Raw genomic sequence first — 22,655 nt, forward strand, 5'->3', positions numbered from 1 at the left:
TTCAGCCGCATTTGTAATTTTGCGAACATTCGAGCAATGCGTTCAAAGCTCTGAAAGCTTCTAAGAATTTGCACAGTAAACCATCAAATGTTTGCGATGATTCATTACTGGATTTTATGTCAGAAGCGAGTAGGCAGTTATACATAACATAGGAGGTTATCCTGATCACCGCGCTCCCATGCATGTTCGCGTAGGGGAGTGATGGTGAGCGACTGCGCTTGCATATAAACTTTTATACGCAGCCGCTTTGTGCAAGTGGGCATGGCGAAGTACTCATACGCCATCTCGGTCTCACCTAGCAGTATGGGCGGGGGATGTGTGTTCCCATGTGAATGTGCCTGTGACCCGGGTGCGGGGGGGGGGGGGGGGGTAGCTGAAATCAGCCTTTTTGGGCAGATGTATGACCGGGCAATATGGGGGAGAAGGGGTATCAGCGCACATTATGTGCACTGATACCGGTTCTCCCCCATGTATGACGGAGCCAGCGTGCAGTAAAGGACAGGGGTGCTATGCGCCCCTGTCCATATCAGCACTGCTATCTAAATGATAGCAGGCAGAATGTATGAACGGTCAGCATTGCTGACCGTTCCGCACGATGCCGGTTTTGGCTTTGCCAGCATCAGGCTGGCGAAGCCCTATCTAAACATCAGGGACATCGCTGTCCCTGCTTTTAGCTGTGGGCTGTTCTGGGGATCTCACGTGAGCAGCGAGATCCCGCGCATGCCCAGTGCAGCCGGCCGGGGGACAGGAGACAGCTCATCAGTGTAAACTGACGCACTATCTCCAGGAGGGGACATCGATGGAGGGGGGAGTTAGCGCTCCCCGATTTGTCGATGTCCCTTCCTGCTTCCCCTCGCGATAAGCGCCGCTATACTACATCTGCCCCATGGTTAGCTGCCTGCCGTTCCCAGTACAGGGCGCCCGCAGATGTAAGACACCAGAGAGGTGTCTTACATATGCGAATGCCTGCAAAATCATTCGAATGGATGTTTATGCTCAACATCCATTTACATGCTTGCGGGGATATTAGATGTGCAAGTGGGGGCGAGTATTCTTGTGGGCGGAGTTAGAATGACAAGCAAAGCTTTGCGTGTCAACCAGAATAAGGTCCATAATGCAGAAACTGAATAGGCCACTTAGTGACCAAAGGAACATTCAGTCAATTAAACATTGAACAAAGTAAAGTACAAGTGAATTTTAACATTGTTTCTGTCCAAAACAAAAACTATAATGTTCAGAAATAAAAATGAATAGCCATCATATCTTGTAAGAATTATATGATAAATCCTAACACTGACATTTATTGTCCCTTTCATAAACAAGACACCTAATTTACTAACACAAAACCACATTGATATTTGCAGCTATTTGGCACAGTATAAGTAGTATTCCCAGGGCTATTTTTCAGCAGGAACTGTGGCCCTTATCCTAGTTCACTTTTTCTGACAAAATATTTCTTAGATGGACAAAACCATGTGCAGGGCAGGTGAGACAGGTGTTACTTGTGCAGAGAGAATTAGATTTGGTTGGGGTTTTACACACTGCCGCAGTGCACATGGTTTTGTCCATCTGATGCTGCCCATACACGCCCCGATATGGGCGTGCGTTCCGTGCTTAACAAGCAGGGATCACATTGCATTGCCTGTGCATGCGTTGTGCATGCAATGCGATGCTATGTGATAAAAGCAAAGTACAAAAAGTATGTGCAAGCACAAACTTTAGTTTTTGGACTGTGCGATGAGGTTCCTGCTGGAGCCTGCTGAAAAATAGCCCTGAGTATACCACAACCCTCCCCAAGCCTGCACAGCCTCCATGTTAGTATACACCATCATATTTTATATGCGTACCATGGAACAAATCACTAAGTAGGATGAATGCCACATTTTCACTGTGGTTGTTCAGCTTTTCGCTTGTCAGAAAGGAAAACTATAATGTCCTCTATAAAACCTACATTGTTATAGACATAAGCTACACCTATGCACCACTAGACAATTTATTGTCTGTGTCATTTTTTCCCGAGTCTGCGGAGGTTTTTGCATTAGCGAATGATAACAGAGCCCTCTGCAGGGCAGTGTGTACCCTTCACTGACTGCACGTGTAAGGGAGGCTGCAGTGATTAGCAGCACAGGTAGATGCTGTCAGCTGCTCCCCCAGCTGTCACTATCTTTAGATCCTAATTGTGTAATCAGGGCGCACAGCGAGGGAGGGGCTGCTCTCTAATCTGTTATTCCAGCTTCTGTATAATCATATTCCCCATTCTGTAGGGCTACCTCCCATTCTGTCAGTCTATCTGGTTGGATGTAGGGAGGAAGGGACTTAAATTGTACCTTTCAATTAGCCCCATCATTTGGAAATAGATAAATGATTAGGCATCCATGCAAGAGGAGTATGTATTGTATTCATTTTTCTGTTAAGGAGCCCAGAGCATTCCGTGTTAACATGTCAGGACATCCATTATGAGATCCTGTGGGGCTCTGCTGCTTTCTTATGCTCTGAAATCATTTCCTTGTATTATGCTGTTTTATGGTCACACAAACAGATGAGTGGCAGCAATCTTCAGTTACACTTGTGATAGAACAGTCACCCTGAAAATTTTATGTGACTCTTATCTGTCCTTATATCTCTTGTGTGATTAATGCCACTCATATCTATATATAATTGGTGTTGTGTGTATACTATGCACATTTACATTTGGCTCCATCATTTTCATTGTGTTTGACTAGAAAGAGATCCCAACAGCATTCTCCTGTACAGAACATGTGATGGGATGCAGTTTTGTGAATCTCATTCAGATGAGATGGTGTCATGCTGGATGGCACAAAGCCAATTCACCCGCTTCTCTTTTCATCTCTCCTTCTCCCTTCCCTTGTGTTGTCTGCATTGATGTCTACGTGCAGTCACATTAACACCAGGGGGAAATGCTTATGATGTACACAATCACATCAAACATATCCATCTCTAGTGAGGCATTTTATACTTTCAGCGCTATTACTTCCCCAAGGCACAAGAAGCTTTTTTTTTTTTATTGCACTTTTAAAGTACAGCTGTTTCTGCCTTAGGGGAGCAGTTTTATGAAGGTGGCCAACTGCGTGCCTTCTTAGTACAAAGTTTATTAGTGCGTACAATATTTCCCATAGCTTTTATATATATATATATATATATATATATATATATATATAATATATATATATGTGTGTGTGTGTGCTATTATGCATCCATCTAGAGTTGCTCAGAGAGAACTAAAGGGAGACCCACCCCCTCACAGCTCTCACTGGGGCAGATGTATTAAGCCTTTAATAGAGATAAATGTGAGGGTGATAAAGAGTGATAAATGTCCTGACGTCGGGATCCCGACAGTCAAAACCCCGACACTCGGGGTCCCGACGGCCACCCGCTATTTTCCCTTGTGGGGGTCCACGACCCCCATAGAGGGAGAATAGAATATTTGGCAAGCCTAGCGAGCCACTGTGCCCGCATCGTGGCGAGCACAGCGAGCCCGCAAGGGGCTTTGTTACGCTTGCCCCGCTGTCTGAGTCTGGCCAGTCATGATCCCGACGTCGGGCTAATGACTGTCGGGATCCCGACTGTCGGGACTATATACCACATCCATGAGAAAGTACCAGGCATGTTATCACTTCTCCCTTATCACTGCTTCACACATCTACCCCTTTTTTTGTTTCAAAAATAGCAGTTAGGAGCTGACTGACTGGATGTTGCTCACTCTTTGCGTCTATCTCTTTTAAAGGCTTAGGGGGAGATTCTCTAAGAATCTCCGCCCCCCCCTTCGCCGCCCATCGCATACTTAATTATCGCATATGTTCTAACATATGCGATAATTAAGGCAAAGGACAGCTCTTGCGTTAAGAGCTGTCCTTTGCGGTGAGAGTCGCCGGGTCCCAGCAGGTCCCGGCGGCTCCCCCCTCCCTCACACACCCGGCGCTGCTGCTGCTGCGCCAGGCTCTCCGCCTCCCTGCACCCGGAAGAGGATCAGTGCAGGGAGGAGGTCACAGGTCCGGGCAGCACTGCGCTGTGCTGCCCGGACACAGGTGAGGGGGGAGGGGGCGATGCGGGGCGGCGGGGGGTCGGCACGGGGCAGCGGAGGGATGCGGTAGAAGCCCATTGGCTTCTATGGGGCATCGCCAGATTTTTCTGGCGATGCCCCCCCGCCGCGTTAACCCGCATCCCAAAATGCAGTAAAAACCCCGATAACTGGGTTTTTACCGCATTTCTTGTTTAGAGAATCTCCCCCTTAATAAATCTTCCCCACTGTATTCTAGGCCCCATTTCCAACACTTGCATGCACTGAAGGATGGAGCAGTGAAAGCTGCATGCATGTCTACCAAATCCTAGCTCACTGGCATCATACGTTATTCACTGTAGGCAAGCCACTCCAACCATCAATCACCAAACTAACCTGCCTCCTTTGGATGACATTGTCATCTTCTGTGTTTTAGTTACATATATAAAGCATGTGATATGACAGCAGAAGAAAAAGTAGCAGTTGAACTTTAGCAATCTTCCTTTTGTTGTTAAAAGCTGCATAATAAATATAACATTTATGTTAGTATTATCTTTGTGTAATGTTAATCTTATGTAGTTGGCCACACCTAGTGTTGCCATGGGAGTTGGGGGTGCGGTTTCCTGTTATTGCTGTTCTTGTTTAACATGGGTACTTGAAACTAGCATGCAGTGTCTGTCCTCATTTATTACATCTGAAACATGGTGTCAGAAGTTCCTGAGCCCACAAATGATGCTGATTATTGATGGTGCAGCATAGATATCAAGTGGATTGAATCATCATCATTGTGTTAAACTTTTCTGCCTTCTCTGGAGTGGAAGCTCAGCAACAAGGCATCTATAGTACTAACAACATTCCTCCACCTGATGGGATGCAGATGAGTGGCAATTTGTGCACTAACTGGGAGAACTTTAGAGCAGAGTTTGAGGACTTTTCATTAGCCACAGGCCTTACTGATAAATCAGCTCAGGTGCTAGCAGCCACACTGAGGAGAGTGATGGGCAGTAAGTGTCGCCATGTTTATAAGCACAACCTGAATCTTACTGAGGAGCAACAAAGAGATGCAAAGGCAATCCTAGATGCATTGGAAGCGTGTGATTATGGCACATTAAAATATGAACAGAGTATGATGTTAACATTACAGCATTACAATCTCTGTGTTACATACAAGCCAGGCCCTGATATTTATATCAGTGACACCCTTAGTAGAGCAGTACCTGTGGGTGGAAGCTCCAGAGCAGCCCAGAGTTATCACACAGTGTGCGCCATGCAGCAGGTGATGACTGAATTTGAACAGATTAACCAGGCAGATTATCTGAATGTCACTGACCAGCGACTGCATCAGGTTCAGCAGCACACCATGACTGTTGAGAGCCTGTAGACTTTGATGTCTACTGTACTGCATAATATACAGTATCAGCAGTGGCTTAAGTTTATAACAGAGGCCCAGAGGAGAAAGTGTGATGTTGCCTGCCCCCCTGGTTTCTTAAGACTGTTGGTTAGCCATCCTAATATGCAGACACACCCACATAGGCACATACACACATATATACACACACAGCCATACAGAAACACACATATATACACGCAGTCACGTATGCATATACACCCACATGTCTACACACTGCCACATACACAAATGTATACACATACAGTATCTACATATGTACATGCACCCACAAATATACACACAGCCAAATACACACAAACACATGTATATACACAGCTACATATAAATATACATCCACAGGTATACAGACAGCCACACGTGTACAATCAGGCCATATATGCACACAAAGCAACACATGCATATAAACATAGCCCCATATACAGTATATGCACACACAATACACATAAACACATTAAGTTTAAAAAACACTGCAACTGCCCCCCTCTCACCTATAAATGAGTCATCCGTCCATAGAATGAGCCTGAAGACCGGGGGGAGATTAAGAGCTAGATGGGCTGCAGGCAGTGGCGTAACTTGGGGTCCGCAGCCCCAGCGATGGCGGGGGGGGGGGGGGAGCAGGCTCCACCGGGGCACAGGATCAGAGTGTTCCCTTGTACAGAGCATTGTACATTCGCTGCCTGGGATCCCGGAATTCACCGCAGCGCTGCGCGCAAGCTGGAAGGGCAGCCGGCATGGTGGAAGGGGGAGTGCTCCCTGGCTGTCTGTGTGAGGACGCAGTGACAGGTTCACTGAGCGTCCTCACACACACAGACAGCCAGACTCGCCAGAGAGCGCTCCCCCTTCCACCATGCCGGCTGCCCTTCCAGCTTGTGCGCAGCGCTGCTGAGTATTCCGGGATCCTAGGCGGCGAAGGTACAATGCTATGTACAAGTCGGCCGACGGGGATTGTGCAGGACAGCGCTGAGAATTTACCGTTTTTCCGCCTGCCTCGCCGCTCCTGGCCACAGCGATCAGATAGGCTGTCTGATCACTGTGGCCAGGAACAGCATGACAGGTGGAAAGCGGGGTAAGGACCTGACAGGACGCGGTAGGGGAGAGGGGGAGAGAGATCACGCTCACCTCCGCTGGCTATTAGCCGGGGAATGTGTGACACATGTCAGTGTCCAGCTTCCCCTGATCCCCACTCCCCAGGCGGCGTTGCCTACTCCTCTTGATCCCCGGTAGCTGCTGGGCTGGCATTTTTTAAAAATAATGGGGGGGGGGGCGCCAGAATTTATTCTGGCAGGGGGGAGCAAAATTGCTAGTTACGCCACTGGCTGCAGGGCTGTTAGGAGACAGAGCTCTGTGTGTCAGGAAGCCCTGCCTCCTCCTCTCACTGGGGGGCGGGATGTACTGAGGAAAAAATGCAGTAAAACCCCCTTTTTCGGGTGTTTCGGAATTTTCAAATGTACTAAGACCTGGGCGCCGTGTTTTCGCCACCTTTGGATGGCGATACCCTATAGAAGCCTATGGGCTTCTTATCGCCAGATGCCGCAACTGCCGCCTCCACCGACCCCTGCTGCAGATGCCAACCTCCCTCCCACTGGCATACCTTCCTCCATGAAACTTGGACCCGGAAGGTAAACTCCTAGCGATGCAGCCGGAGGGGGGAGGAGGGTACAGCCTGCTTCTGCTTCCCGGTGTCGGTAGAGTGAGGAGAGCCCACAAGGTGACGGAGATCCCCCAGCACACCACCTTACAGGTATCACGGGGGCCTAAGTCACCGTATTGCGATGTTGATCACATATGTTAGTACATATATGGTCAACATCGGGGCAAGGGGCGGCAATGAATTTTAATACATTCCGTCCTGAGATCCTGGAGCAGTGCTGCTAATCTCTGCAGCACTGCTCTCATAACACTATCCTGGACTGGCTGGCCCACAGGGGCTGGAGCTCATCATAGGCAATGGATGTCAGGCCGGGTATCCCCTTTAAACATGGAGCCCAGCGGCAAATGACTCCATTGCCTCCGAGACTTCCGCCACTGTATCTCAGAATGAACAGGACATGAACATCAGCTTCAACGGGTATGGGTCATAGGGTCGACAAGAGGCAGATCGACATGCATTGGGTTGACCACTGAAGGTGCATCAGTACCGTTGGGAGCTTGATATATAAATATTGAATCAATTAGAACAATTAAAAGAAAATTTTATTAAAACAAATCACATACCATTACACAAATTAATACAAAATTTAAACATACTACCTATAAAACAATTATGCTGGAATACAGATGGAGACGGCCTTGTCTTTTCAGGGGATGGCGGCAGAATCGCCAGCCACCATCCCCCGCCAGCCGCCATCTGCTCTGTGAAAGGGGACGCGCGCGCACGAGATGCGCACGCGTCTCTTTCCAACAGCGCTTCCCCCGGGTCCCCGCTGGCTTGCTGGCAGTCATCCGGGGTCCCCACCGCCTCCCCGCCGCCTCCCCTAACCCTGTCCGTCTCCCTGAAGTGGAGACGGACAGGGTTCCCGTCGCCCCGCCCGGAAACTGAGATGCGCGTGCGTGTGAGATGCACGCGCGTCTCAGTCAGATGGAGCCAGATGGAGCGCCTCGCTGCTGGCGGGACCGACAGCGGAGACAGTCTGGCGATTCGCCAGCAAGAGGGAGCCCGGCTCCATCTGTAAATAGCTCAAATGGACAATACACCCTGGAATTACTGCGGGCCAAATGGTCTACTCAGTGAATGCAGTTCCACCGTATATGGAGTTCACTTCATAAGCTGGAGTCCAGGGGCCCTTAGAAAATAATTTTAGGCATTCAGCTGGTGCTCACTTACATGAAGTATGGATGAGTGTTCTCTTTGGGTAGATTGGTAACCAGGGGGCACCAGATGCATACGGGTGTGGGTATCGATGTCCACAAAAGCCCTCCTCGCTGTCGGTTCTTTGAGAACAGCTGGGTGTTTTGAAAGGCTCCTGAATTGCTGAGGTTGCTGTACTTTACCCACACGGCTACACCAGCAGTCGTTCACTGTGGGCAAGGGTCCACTTTAAGTGCTGGGAATCGGATACAGCCGGAGGCCGCCCAAATATCAGTTTGTCAGGCGGCCGGAGGCACAATTTAAGAGTGTTAGGCAGAGCGGTTACGAGCACAGATACAGCACTATGCAAGCCGGGTGTTGGCTGCGGGTCCTTCAGCAGAAACTTGCTGCGACGTACTATTAGGGGATGCCAGCAGATTTAGCAGATATCTGTCCCCCAAGGTCAACATGTCTGAAGGTCGTCATGAGGTTCGGTCGACTGGGTCATTAGGTCAACACAAGCATTAGGTGGACATGGGAAAGGCCGACAGTCAAAAGGATGACATGGGGTTTTTCATTTTTTTTATCCCAAATGTCGACACAGTTGCCATGAACACTAAAAAAGTGCACCACGTCACCTTGCATAGCACACTATTTCTCCCACCATGCTCCGTCTAGGGCATGAAATACCACCTGTTGGCAAAGGCTCAAAGAAAAGTGAAAAAAATACCTGTCATCCTAGCCCATGCCTACCTAATGTCCCTGTTGACTTTAGCCCATGTCGACCTTCAGACATGTCAACGTTCATGCATGTCGATCTTCAGTGGTCGATCCTATGCATTTTGACCTTCGCTTTGTTGACCTAGTGACTATATCCTGCTACAACAGGAACCTTTCTCAATGTGTTACAGCATCAAATGCATAAGACAAGTCTGACATTCCAGCTTGCATGTACAGTATAATACTGAAAGGCTGCGAAGTGTCTCCTACAGCCCAATGGAAAGGGACTTTAAGCTTCCTCTCTGACGGTCAGATCTTGTTAAATACCATTCACATAGAAAACTATGTTGACGGTTAATGTGAGGGCTGATGGACAGAGAGCAGGAGATGTCTCCAATACCCCCTGCTTTCTGTATGTTATATACCGGAGATGCAAAATTCTATGTGAAAACAAGTTTCTGCATATTTTATTTTTACGTAAAACATGATTTATAAATAGATCCCTAATAGTGTTCCCTTTAAGCTGTGCGCGCGTGCGCGCGCACACAACTTGACAAGCTTGCGCACAGACATTACAACAGAGCGCACAAAGCAGCAGTGGTCCCTTTTTGCAGTTGTGAACTCAATTAATGTGTGTTTCACCCATTAACTACATTGTCTGCTGTGTTTTGAATGTTTAAATGTTTAATATCATTTTGAAGTAAAGTTAACACAAATGCTGAACGTCATTTTCCAGTTATATATCAGTGACGCACAAAAATTTAAATTTCCTTTCAAAGTTGCACAGCCAAAATCTTATGCCGCACATAGCCTTCGTAAAATTAGAGGGAACATTGATCCCTACCATCCAGAACAACGCCAAGATTCTGCACATGGGCAGTTTGTTGCTTACAGTATCTGTGTAAGTCTTGTTGCTTGGCTTAGCTGTATCTTGGGGGTGATTTTAGTTGGTTTACAAAAGCAAAATCCTTCTTTAATGGACAAAACCATGTGCACTGCAGGGGGCAGAGTAAATACTGGCTGCTTTATTCTTACACTGCAATTTAGATTTCAGTTTGAACACACCCCACCCAAATCTAACACTCTCTGCACATGTTACATCAGCCCCATCTGCAGTGCACATGGTTTTGTCCATTAAAGGAGTTTGCTTTTGCAAACCAACCTGAGTCATCCCCCTTATCTCTTGATGGGGAAGTTATATCATAAGAACCTCTGTTTTATCAGGAAAGAGTTGCAGCCAATTGACTTGCATCAGCTCCCAGAGCTCAGACTGCCAGACACACACACAAATACATGGCTGGATTTCTGCTAAATTGATGTACAGTATTAAGAAGAATTAATAATGCCAGGAAAGTAACAGAAGACAGTGTGCAGTGGGAACACTAAAGCCAATCAAAGTACAGAATGCATGTCATGTGCTTCTAACTCACCTATATATTATTGCTACACAGAATACAGTCTCGGTATTGCATGATCAATTTTATATGGGTCTGTGCATTTAAAGGTTATATTGTAGGTTAACAAAGTAAGTAAACTGCCATAAAATCAAGATTGTTAGCATGATCTTTACGACTCCATCATTAGCATTCATGTCCTTAATTGAATCTTTTACAGGGTGAAGGCTAAGAAAGGAATAAATCTGCAGAACACCAGGTCCCGCGATCCTCAGTGGTTTGTCAACTCCGAGCTGTTGACAGGTGGAAAACATTCTACAGCGACAGTGGATGTATCTAAGGTCCAGGGATTGCCATACAGGTACTGTACTATTACTGTAGGTCTATTTATGAAATGATCATGGGTTGTGGTGACACAGTTACTTATCACTCTTGATATATTTTATTGATGTAAAAACTTGGAGGTTAACAATAGGCACCAGTGGAATTGTGAAATTCACAACTACAGTATCTTTAACCTGGCTTGCAGGTTTATTGCTGAACAAAAGTAAAGCTGGTTGAACACTATACAGACATACAATGCATACACACTGAACAATATTGTTACCAATATCATTTAGTGATGTCACCCTGACAGGGCTTTGAAAAATGGCGTTGTTGCCAATAGTAATGGCGTTGTTGCCAATTTGACTACACGCACAATGAAAGGGGGAGGGGCAGGTAAGGTTACAAAATAGTGGGGCAGATGTATCATAGCAGCGCTTATCGCGCCGTTATGATACTTCCTGCTTCGCCTCAATAGCGAGGCGAAGCAGGAAGGGACATCGACAAGATGTATTAACATCTTGTCTGCCGAAGCGGGGGAGCGTTAACTCCCCCCTTCAGCGATGTCCCTTTCTGGAGATAGCGCATCAGTTAATACTGATGCGCTATCTCCTGTCCCCCGGCCGGCCGCACTGGGCATGCGCGGGATCTCGCTGTTCACGCGAGATCCCCAGCGCAGCCCACAGCTGACAGCAGGGACAGCGCTGTCCCTGCTGTTTAGATAGGGCTTCGCCAGCCTGATGCTGGCGAAGCCAAAGCAGGCTTCGTGCGGAACGGTCAGCGATGCTGACCGTTCATACATTCGGCCTGCTATCATTTTGATAGCAGCGCCGATATGGACAGGGGCGCATAGCGCCCCTGTCCATTACCGCACGCTGGCTGCTTCATACATGGGGGAGAAGCGGTATCAGTGCACATAACGTGCGCTGATACCCTTCTCCCCCATAACGACAGATCATACATCTGCCCCAGTGAGTGCACACTAGACGATATGCATGATAATATTGTTAGCGATATTGTTTTTGGGCATATTATTAAAATATATATATATTGTGTACACACACTAACAGTGGTAATGGCTGTAAGTGTGGTCATGGTAGTATGCTCATCTATAACAGTGGTAAACTGTGGGTAACATGTAATCACAATGGGAAGCTAGTTATGTACTGCAGGGCCAAGCATACACAGTAACTCTGACATCCATTGTAGTAAGGGTTCCTTGGTTGGACTCACTTAGGTACTAGAGGTAGGAGACAGTCAATAAAAGGAAGAAGACTGCGCTGGAGTAACAACCAAATTTAATAGCAATTAATAAATAATATAAAATTAAGTTAAAAATAACATACATTTAATTAATATAATGAATAAAAATAAACATAATTAATGTTCAACTGATGGTCACACGCCAGTTAATAAGATTAGTTGGTATAATATATTGTACTGACTCTATTTGCCAAATGATCAGCCAGATAATTGTCCATATGTTAGAATATGAAATGGGGGTTAAGGCAAAAGAAAGAACAATTATTTTGCAGTGATTAGTTTCTTGAAATTTAGTACTGTTAGACAAAGCACATCAGCATCAATTGGTGCAGGTATAGACTATACCGTATAGTAACCACTCCTGCTGCATTCAGAGATTGTTGCTGGATCTATGCCAGATACAGTATATGAAAGTGTGCACGGGTGGCCACCCGGATGCTGATGAAAGGGTTAAACGGCTCCAGGCTTAGTTAGCACTCCATCCGGAGCGAATCTGCGCACAGGGTATTCACCACAGGGTTACAAATAGCACTGGTACAAACAGCATGGACACCTTACACGTTTCTCCGCCTAAACTGCTTCAGCAGCTTCTTCAGATAGGTCGGAGACAGCACTGAAGAAAATTTTTGTCTAACAAACCCCTTTCTTATACAGTGGCTGTTTTTTCGGTCACACAAATAAAAATGGGAAGAAAAAAAATGTTACCTTACTTAAATAAACTTTGCCAAATTTTTACAAAACATGTGATTATGCATAAAATAAACAAACAATAAAAAAACCTCAATGTGACAAGTATATTCCTACACATTTCCATAGGAACATGGTTAAAATTTGAGAAATGAGTCCCTTTGTGAGCATATCAGTAGGATTATCTTTACATGCTACTGTACAACTACACATTGATAAAAACTTGTCATAGGGAGGAACTCAATACAAAGTGATGTCCTGCTGAGCATTGTGGTTATGCCTACCTGCACACATATAGTACCAGCTATTTATGATAGTGCTCACATTGAAGGTTTTCCTACATATCTCTATCAAGAGGGGACTTGCAATAAAATCCATTGCTTTCAATTGAATCTATAAAAAGTATTAATCTCATCTGGCTTTTGACCCCTTATTATCTTAAATCATATACGGTAAAGGTAGATGTATTTGAGAATTGCTTTCTCTAATCACATTCTAATGCCAAACAAAATGTATCAAAGAGTGGAAAATCAGAATCCACTTTATTGGCCAGATATACTTGCATATACTAGGAATTGGATTTGGATTGCTGTGGTAACTAATAAACAGTGACAGTACAGAAATGCATAACACATAGACGCCCAGGGAAATATATTTTCTGGGCAGCAAAGTGCCTAGGCAGCCATCAGCGGCACCACTGGTCATTGTAGGTCATTGCCTCCGGGGGCATCCGCCACCTTCCTCCATCCACCGAGCTGACCGCACCACTCCATGCCGTGTGGGTGGGGCTTTCGGAGCAGCTGTGACTCACGATGGGGGCCGTGGCCGCCGATCTGCCACGTGTCTCCCAGCCAAAGGAGAGCCGCATGGGGGGCATCATCACCTCCACTGTCCTCCGCTCCGTCCTCCCCAGGCCACACTCTGTCCTTTGCTTCGTCCTTGCCGCACTCTCCGTCTCCGGGGGGTAGGAGCTCTGGGGGATGGGAGCCGGGAGCTCTACAGTGTGTGACCATCCCCCCCCCCCCCCCCCCCCTGCGCGCCCCAGCGGAAGTTTCCCATTGCAGCCAATCTGCTTCTAGTTAGTATTTGTCAGGTACAATATGTATAAAGATAGGAAGAAACTGGATTGGTTGCAATATTCAACCTTTCTACATGACCACTTTTTCTCTGTTTGAAGCCTTGATACACCTCAGCCTTCATCTCTTATCACTGCAAATAGCAATGATCAGGGTTGGACTGAAACCGACACAGCATTCTATGCCTTCGCTTAGGGAGAAGGAGGTGTGGCTATGTATCACAGGTTGGGTCGCAAATCATGGGGGCATGGCCTGCCACATCACGCATGCCAGCCAAGCACAATACCGGGAGGCAAAGTTGCCCTGCCAGGCCTTCATGTTGCCAGGTGGCTAGACCATCAGTTTCCAAAAGTTCCAAGTGGCCAGTCTGGACATGGCAGAATGATGATGGGATGAGATGCTGGAAAAACATTCTAAAGGTAATAAATATACTGTACCCTATATCTCCCTCTGGACTGCTTACACTCTAACTCGCTCCATTCCTTTCCATAACAATATTTCAATGCTCTACGCATGATAGACATTGTTACGTTTTGCAAAGAAAAGTGTCTGTAGGTGAGGATTATACAGTTCAGTCTAATTCTTGGGATTACATTGTCAGTTACAATGTGTATCAGACCTACAGATATTTTATCTGACAGCCTGAAACCAGCAGATAGCATGGCCATACACTGTAAGATATGTTAAAAGGGGAAATGTCAGGGGAATGGCCAAAGCAGCACATACACTGATATTGCCAGGCCAATCAATTATTAAATCTGTTAGACATGCTGGATAAATGTGTGTATGAGACATGCTGGATAAATGCGTGTATTAGACATTCTGGATAAATGTGCATGTCTGACAGATAATTACTGCTGATTTGAATAATAGTTAGACATTGTATACCCAACATTAGTCCCTTCAACCCATGAAATCTTCTGGCATTTGTTATGTGGGTCCCTCACATGCTATCTGACTAGAGACCTTTATGTGACTTTTCTTCTTTCTGCGCATGTGCATACACCAGGTGCATGCAGCCATGGTGAACAGACTGTTCACCGGGTACACGCACCCAACATTGCGGGCGGGGGGGGGGGTTGGGGGTGGGGGGGTGTCATGGTGCGGCGCGGTACTTGCCCATGAGAATACCTAGCATTTCATGGGTGTTCCCATGGAAATCTACAGGTGATGTGGGCTGGCAGCTCACCTCACCGGATGTGAGCTGCCGGCCCATTTCCTTCAGAATGTCCACGCACATCTAAGGTTACCTCAGATCAACCTTATATGTGTGTGTGTGCCTTCCACATCATTCGATGGTCGGCGACCATTGAATGATGTGGGAGTTCCCCCGCAAGCCTGCAAATGGATGTTTATGTTAAACATCCATTCACAGCCATTGCGTGCGAACACATGCTGCGAATAGGTGGCGGCCAGGCCATCATTCGCAAGGCGGGGTTTGGTGGACTCGCAAGTCTGCGAATTCGCAGCCTTGCTAATCAACTAGAATAACCGCCTAAATCCACTTTATTTTATTTCTATTCTTAATCCTTTAATCAAATGTTTTTATGATACTTTTATTCATTGTAATGTTAATACATTTTTATTATTACTTTCCTGGCACCACTTTTTATTCATTCCAAATTGTATGAAGTCTGCATCACACCCAGTTTTCTAGATGTCTTTCCTTGCAAAACTCTGGGAACCTGATTTTATTATAGCACTTTATTACACATATAACATGTACATACATCAATACATAAATATGCATTTAGCAGTCCCTGCAGCTCAAAAAATGTGCCAGTGAAATTATCCATTGTTAATTCTGAGGATATGAAGGCAAAATGCAGCTGGTCAAGAAAAGTTTAACCATCTTCACAGATTAGTGTATTTCCTGTATAGGAGGCTGCAGTTCTCATTCGCAGGATCAAAATGCAAATAGTCTTTTTCAGAAATCTAAAAGAATGGTTTAAATAGGTCTGAGGGAGAATAAAAGCATAATTGCATTGAAGTGTAAACCCCCTGCGGGTAAGTGGTCTAAAGCGGCTCACTTCTTTCATTCCATTAATATTTCATCAGGTTGTTTTCCTGAAAGGTGATTGCGATCACTTTAGATTCATCGCCTGTCTCTAACCTTTTGAAGGCCGATTTCAATCTGCATTGGAAATGACACACAAGTGCCTAGCTTCTTAGTAAGCTGTATTTGCTTCATGAAAACGGGAACATGTTCTGTGTGTACACTGCATGTATATAGGGAAACTGCGTTAAGCAGTTGAAACAGCTGTTGAGCCGTGCTTGTGTATTTTCACATGCCTTAATAAACTTATGTTGGAACCTTTTCTATTGGAGTGCCAGTTCTTTAATCCTTTCCGAACACAGGAGGGTGAGTGCTGCTATTATACATTATGAACTGTGCACCAATACCTCTTTAAGAAAAAATACTTTTGCAAATGAGTGCAGTCTTTACTGTTGCATTATATATATATATATATATATATATATATATATATATATATATAGTCCAAGTGTCCCTGCCACTTGCTGCAGGGAAGATGAACACTCTCCAAATATATTCAATGAATTAGTCCATCAGAAGAGGTGATATAATAAGACAATTTTATTCCAAAAGGGTATATTCAATCATCCTGCCCCGACGTTTCGGTCTTAACCAGACCTTTATCAAGGAGCGTTTTAGGATGCATCAAACAAGGAGCATATGGAGCTTCAACGTCAGCCCAGGAGCGGGGGTACAGCTACGTAGCTGTACCCCCGCTCCTGGGCTGACGTTGAAGCTCCATATGCTCCTTGTTTGATGCATCCTAAAACGCTCCTTGATAAAGGTCTGGTTAAGACCGAAACGTCGGGGCAGGATGATTGAATATACCCTTTTGGAATAAAATTGTCTTATTATATCACCTCTTCTGATGGACTAATTCATTGAATATATTTGGAGAGTGTTCATCTTCCCTGCAGCAAGTGGCAGGGACACTTGGACTATTTATGAGGCTATATGGTTCACATATATACCTCTTGGTGAACACCCCAGCTGTTGTGATTTGATAGTGAGAGTGCGGTCTATCTGGACATATATATATATATATATATATATATATATATATATATATATATAAAGTCCAGTATAAAGAGCACTCACCAGTCTTCCAATCTCAATGCCAATAAAAGTTTAATACATCACCAAGTTTTCAAAGCAGGATGTCGACGTTTCGAGCCACAGCGGGCCCTTTGTCAAGACAAGTGATGGATGGGTCACAGCCCCAGAAGTACATATCACCGTATCCATTTACACAGTATATATATACACCAGAGGCCGGAAGTGCCTGCCAATCGCCAATTAATCAATCATGTACTAATTGTACAACTTCAACTGCTGTATATCACCTCCCCAGTATCAATGAAAATGCACCAATCAGTAAAATAAACCTGTCTGACACTTACCTGGCGCTGGGTACAGTACAGCGCTTCATAAGTGTAATCTCCGGCGTGCGTTCCACCGCTTTGGAACGCACATACCGGAAGGCGCTGTTCGCGCTATAGCATAGCGCGTCATCATTCAAAATATATCTGAAACATCGTTTATATTGCCTACTTGATCACGTGGTTTATTACCTGATTTGCCCATGCGGCTTAATGTATGTGGGCAAAACCATTCGGACCTTATGCGAAAGAATTAACCAACACAGATCTTCGATCCGGTTGGCCTACTCTACTGGCTCCACTGATAAGCCTGTGGCAGCGCATTTTGTGAAAGAAAAACACCAACTGTCTACCCTGCGATATATGGCCATAGATTGGACTCCTCCCCCGCCCCGTGGGGGTGACAGGGGTCTTATGCTTCTGAAAAAAGAGGCCCAGTGGATCCACCGTTTGGACACTGTCTGGCCCCGAGGCCTAAATGAGAAGACTCATATGAATATCTTTCTGTGACAATATCTTTTTGTGATAATATCTTTTTGTGACAGTACAAGATCAGTAGTCACCACTAGACATAACTCTAGTTTAGAAGATATTAATTATATGCTTGCGATAACACACTCCACAAGATACATAACATATCTGTTAGCTATGGATATATGGCATCTACTTACTTGTTTGCAACAATAATAATATAGCAAATATGTTCTAAAAAGGCAGAGCCTAAAAAGCAATATCGATAGGACCTAACTGGTGATGTGATATTTGTTTTTAATAGGTGTTTTGGAGTCTGGGCGCCACAATCTAGGCTGCTTTGTAGCCTGGTGTGTTGCCCCCTGACCCCATCACTTAGTTTTTAATATGTGTGTATATGTTGTTTGTCCTGTTTGATACATTCTGATGTTTCGATATTTTGTAAACCAGAGGCAGCGAGTAACCCTGGCCGATCGCCTGCATCTTTTTCAAAGTATAGTTCTTTTTGAGAACTCTTTACCACTACCTTATGTGCCAGAGAAGCTATTTGTTTAATACGGCATTATTTTTGAATTGCAATGTGTGGGGTTATATATTTGCTCCAATAATTATTATGTGCTCTAAAGATCCAAAATGGCCGTGCGTTTCACAGCCTTAGTGTGTAACGCAAGTCCGGCCAGTAAAACAGGGGGCAGGTCCCTTGGGTAGTGGGAACTGTTGATTCCTGATGCCGCTCTCCGGGGAGGCATTGACTGAGCACACACTAAGCTTCGGTGCGCGTCGCTGAATGATGACGCGCTATGCTATAGCGCGAACAGCGCCTTCCGGTATGTGCGTTCCAAAGCGGTGGAACGCACGCCGGAGATTACACTTATGAAGCTCTGTACTGTACCCAGCGCCAGGTAAGTGTCAGACAGGTTTATTTTACTGATTGGTGCATTTTCATTGATACTGGGGAGGTGATATACAGCAGTTGAAGTTGTACAATTAGTACATGATTGATTAATTGGCGATTGGCAGGCACTTCCGGCCTCTGGTGTATATATATACTGTGTAAATGGATACGGTGATATGTACTTCTGGGGCTGTGACCCATCCATCACTTGTCTTGACAAAGGGCCCGCTGTGGCTCGAAACGTCGACATCCTGCTTTGAAAACTTGGTGATGTATTAAACTTTTATTGGCATTGAGATTGGAAGACTGGTGAGTGCTCTTTATACTGGACTTTATATTTGGCTGTACCCCTGGGACTACAAGCCTAAGTTGGCACCCCAGCTGCTGATATTTGAGATTTGTGTGTGTGCTGGCCCTACCAAAATACATATATATATATCTATATATATATATATATATCAGATAAGGCAGGCAGGCACTCGCTGTGGGTGGTTTAGAACGGTGCAGGGTCCATAGAAGGTTAATATAGAAATTCACTCACCCAATCCACATAGAAGGCAGACCAAGTAAGAAAGAAAACCAGGACTCCCTGGTTGAAACAGCTGTTGGGTCGGCTGTGCGCAATGTTTGTATAATATGCCTGCATTGTGAATACAAAACTTCTTTTCTTCATACGCCTACGAGTGCTGGTCTCTTCTTGCTTGATCTGCCTGCTACGTGGATTGGGTGAGTGAATATATATATATATATTCAATACAAAATCCTTTTACTTACACACAAAGCCTTAAACCAAACTACAAAAACATACATCTCTTCTCTTATCTCAAAATATCTTCCAACCCGACCTCTAGGCTACTCACAAGATCTGCATCTCTCATCCACACTCATTACTCGCTAATTCACAATTGCAGGGCTTTCATCGGGCTGCACCCACTCTGTGAAATGCCCTCCCAAGCCAAATAAGACTCTTCTCCAGTCTCCAAACCTATAAGCGTTCCCTGAAAACTCACCTCTTCAGGCAAGCTTATCAAATTCCAGAACCAGCCACTTAACCTTCATATACCATTCCTATCTAATAAATCTTTTCTTCATATTTTCCATCCTCCTGACCCATGGCCAAACTGCTGAGTCACCGTATCTTACAGCACACCAGGAACCTTTGCATTCTGGCGGACTTTATGCAATAAATATCTATATATATATATATATATATACACACACACACAATAATTGTGGTATCTAGTGCTACACCCACAGTACACAGTAATCATAAAATGGGGGGGTTGAGGATTGCAATGGTCCTTCTGTATTATGAAGAATTCTTTCAGTAGAGATCAAAGTTGCACAGTGGCGAATCACCTAGTATCTCCCTTTTTCGAGGGCCGCAACTTTACTCCAAAGAATTGGATGTTCTTAAGAAAACATCAGACTAACATAAACAGGAAGTGGCTGGACGGCCATCTTAAGCACGTCAGCCAAACTTAACAGGTTACCATAGTGATGGGGATGCTGGGAAAATAGTGCATAGAACACTTCATGTCTGACCAACATGAAGTGATGCATTAATTAGTAAAAAAGGTGGTACACATGACCTCCTTTACCTAATTACTGAAGGAAAAAAGTTCAGCAACAAGGGAAAACATGTTTTATACACTCCTGAGGAAGTCCAGCCAGTAAGCATTAAGAGAGAAAATGCCTAGAGGGTATACTCAGTGGTGTAGCTAGTTGCCATGGTGCTCGAAGCAAGGGTATGGGTTGCGCACTTCCTCAGAGAAGAGGAAAACCCTGCTGTTTACCCCACCACCAAGCAGCTGCCGAAGAGGACTCTGTGCCGGGACGCTGGCTGCACGCACCCTTTGAAGCTGCAATCCCGCTGCAAACGGGAGGAAAACCAAAGCCACGGCGTACAAGATATCACAGGCACTGCGCTGTGCCGCTGGCATTGGAAGGTAGGGACAGTTAGGTAACATCCGGGGACTCCACTTACTCCTAAAAAAAAGTAGCGTAAACATTGTTTTTAAATAACCAAATTCATTTTCTACAGTTGTTCACTCATATTTTATTTAATAATCACAGAGCGCTCCATTCTTTAATGTACATTTACCCCTAACTATTGGAGCAGCCAAAAACAAACGAGCGTGGTACATATTCCAATTATTAAACAAACGATAAAACATGAGAATAAAATGTAAAAAAAACCATTACCTAGTGATGGGGGTGGAGCCTAGGATTGTATAGCAAAGGATTGCTTTACTACCAGGACCCAGCCCAGTGTCGACTTGTGGAGCCAGCAGGGTGTGTCTTCTGTTTGAAACACTCTGCTATACCATCCTAGGCTCCACCCCCATCACTGGGTAAGTTTTTTTTTTACATTTTATCCTCATGTTTTATCATTTGTTTTATCACTTATCTTAAAGAAATAAATTTGTCAGTTAACCCTTTGCGCCAAGGGTCTTTCTTATTTACCAATACTGTAGATGAGAGTGAAGACTTGTCACAGACTCACACAGGCGACGGGTCCCAGCTGAGCCGCCCCCTCCCCCAGCATTGCACTAGTGCTTGTCAGCTCAGCGCCACACTGCGGGCAGCGACCTTTAGGAGGTGCTGCAATTGTGCTCCCTGAGTCCCCCGTGCACGCACCTATGGGAGCACACGTGACGCACTGACGGCTGGGAAGACATAGGGTTGTGTAAGGCTGCAGGCTCTGCTGGGCGGGTGGGCAGGCACTGAGCAGCACACATTCAGGCAGGGCAGGCACAGCGTCAGTGTGTCCCGGGTAATCTTTTGCGGTGCGCGCTGCCGCCCTGCACCCCTTCAGTGCCTGGAGCTTGTGCTCCGCCCTCCCTGCGTCCCTGGGTATACTGAACAGAAACCTCCACTTAAACATCTCTAGGACTAAAATATTCACCAGATAAGCCTTTTGCTGTTTTATTTGATGTTCTGGCTTTTTCATATATTCTTTTGTGTGAATTTATGTTAAAACTGTATTACACTATTGTGCATGCCTTTTCTTCTCTCTTTATGGACCATATGCCCTAAGCTTCAAAAGTGATAAGATGGAGAGTGATAAATAACCAGCTGATCAGCTCCTGTCTCACATTTTTCAAACAGTCTGTGACATGGCAGGTAGGAACTGATTGGCTGGCTGTTTATCACTCTCCATTTTATCCCTTTTTAAGCTTAGTGCATCTGGCCCTATATATCTTAGCAAGAGGATAAACTCTTGAGACTGTATAAGAAGAATCCAGGGGACTGCCTTATTATTTGTGCAGTAGATGCAAGTGGTTTGTACCACCAGGAATGGTACGCGTCCATTTTCTAGGGTTTTTCTGATTGGTGGTGGAAACGTTTTGCTGAATTTGCCTAGACATACTACACCAGAGGGCACTTTTCTCACCTCAAAATATACACACACACACACACATACATTATATTGTGTTCTAGGTTGACTTTCTGGCAAAATTATAACACTTCACATCCACATTATTTTATTTTCATCTAATCTGTGGTTCCCAAACTGTGTGCCTAGTTGAGTTCACAAAACTGTAGAACGTTAGTATATATATATATATATATTAGAAAATTCAAAACAATATGTAGCTCAAGTAGACCAGGACTGGACACAAAGCTGGAAGTGCTAAAATAACTTAATAAAGAGATTGACTGGAAATGGCGGAAATGCATACTCGTATCCTAATGTAACATAAGTGAAACATGTTCAACTACAAAGCAGCGTTGGTCTAGTTTTTACAATCATTGTGATTGCTTACAGAAGCTTGGTACATTTGCCTTACAACTTGAAACTGATTACATGTCAAACACTTACTTTATATATTAGTATTTTAAGTTGTTAATTATTAATTAATTATTAAATACGTGATAGAAGTAAATAGTACAAATTGCAATTATGAAAAGCCTGAATGCTGAAAATAGATTACAATAGTTTTTTTGTTTTCCATTTAATTATAGAGCTGTTGAATCTCCCTATGTGATAATGCAGCTGGACTTTGAAATGGAGAATTTCACCAGCCAGTCTGTTACAAGACGCATAATGTGGCACCTAGAATATCAAGGACAAAAACCTGTTCCTGAAATGGAGAAAGCTGTGACAGAGCTGACGGTGATGCAGAAAGATATTCGAGCTATAGTTCCCTTGGCAATGGTTAGACTATTTTTTTATTCTTTACTTCTTTT

At 44.9% G+C, this 22,655-nt stretch overlaps 1 protein-coding gene across 1 annotated transcript in view; it reads left to right on the plus strand.

Annotated features, from left to right (window-relative positions):
- TMEM132E (transmembrane protein 132E) overlaps positions 1-22,655 on the plus strand; it is a 415,763-nt gene that overhangs the window by 342,736 nt on the left and 50,372 nt on the right. The window contains exons 3-4 of the mRNA XM_083174037.1: positions 10,552-10,692; positions 22,431-22,623. Of these exons, the coding sequence (XP_083030163.1) occupies positions 10,552-10,692; positions 22,431-22,623 (334 nt within the window). The remainder of the gene's footprint in view (positions 1-10,551; positions 10,693-22,430; positions 22,624-22,655) is intronic.

The sequence above is a fragment of the Crinia signifera genome, chromosome 2, assembly GCF_055691185.1.
Source record: "Crinia signifera chromosome 2, ASM5569118v1, whole genome shotgun sequence".
NCBI lineage: Eukaryota > Metazoa > Chordata > Amphibia > Anura > Myobatrachidae > Crinia > Crinia signifera.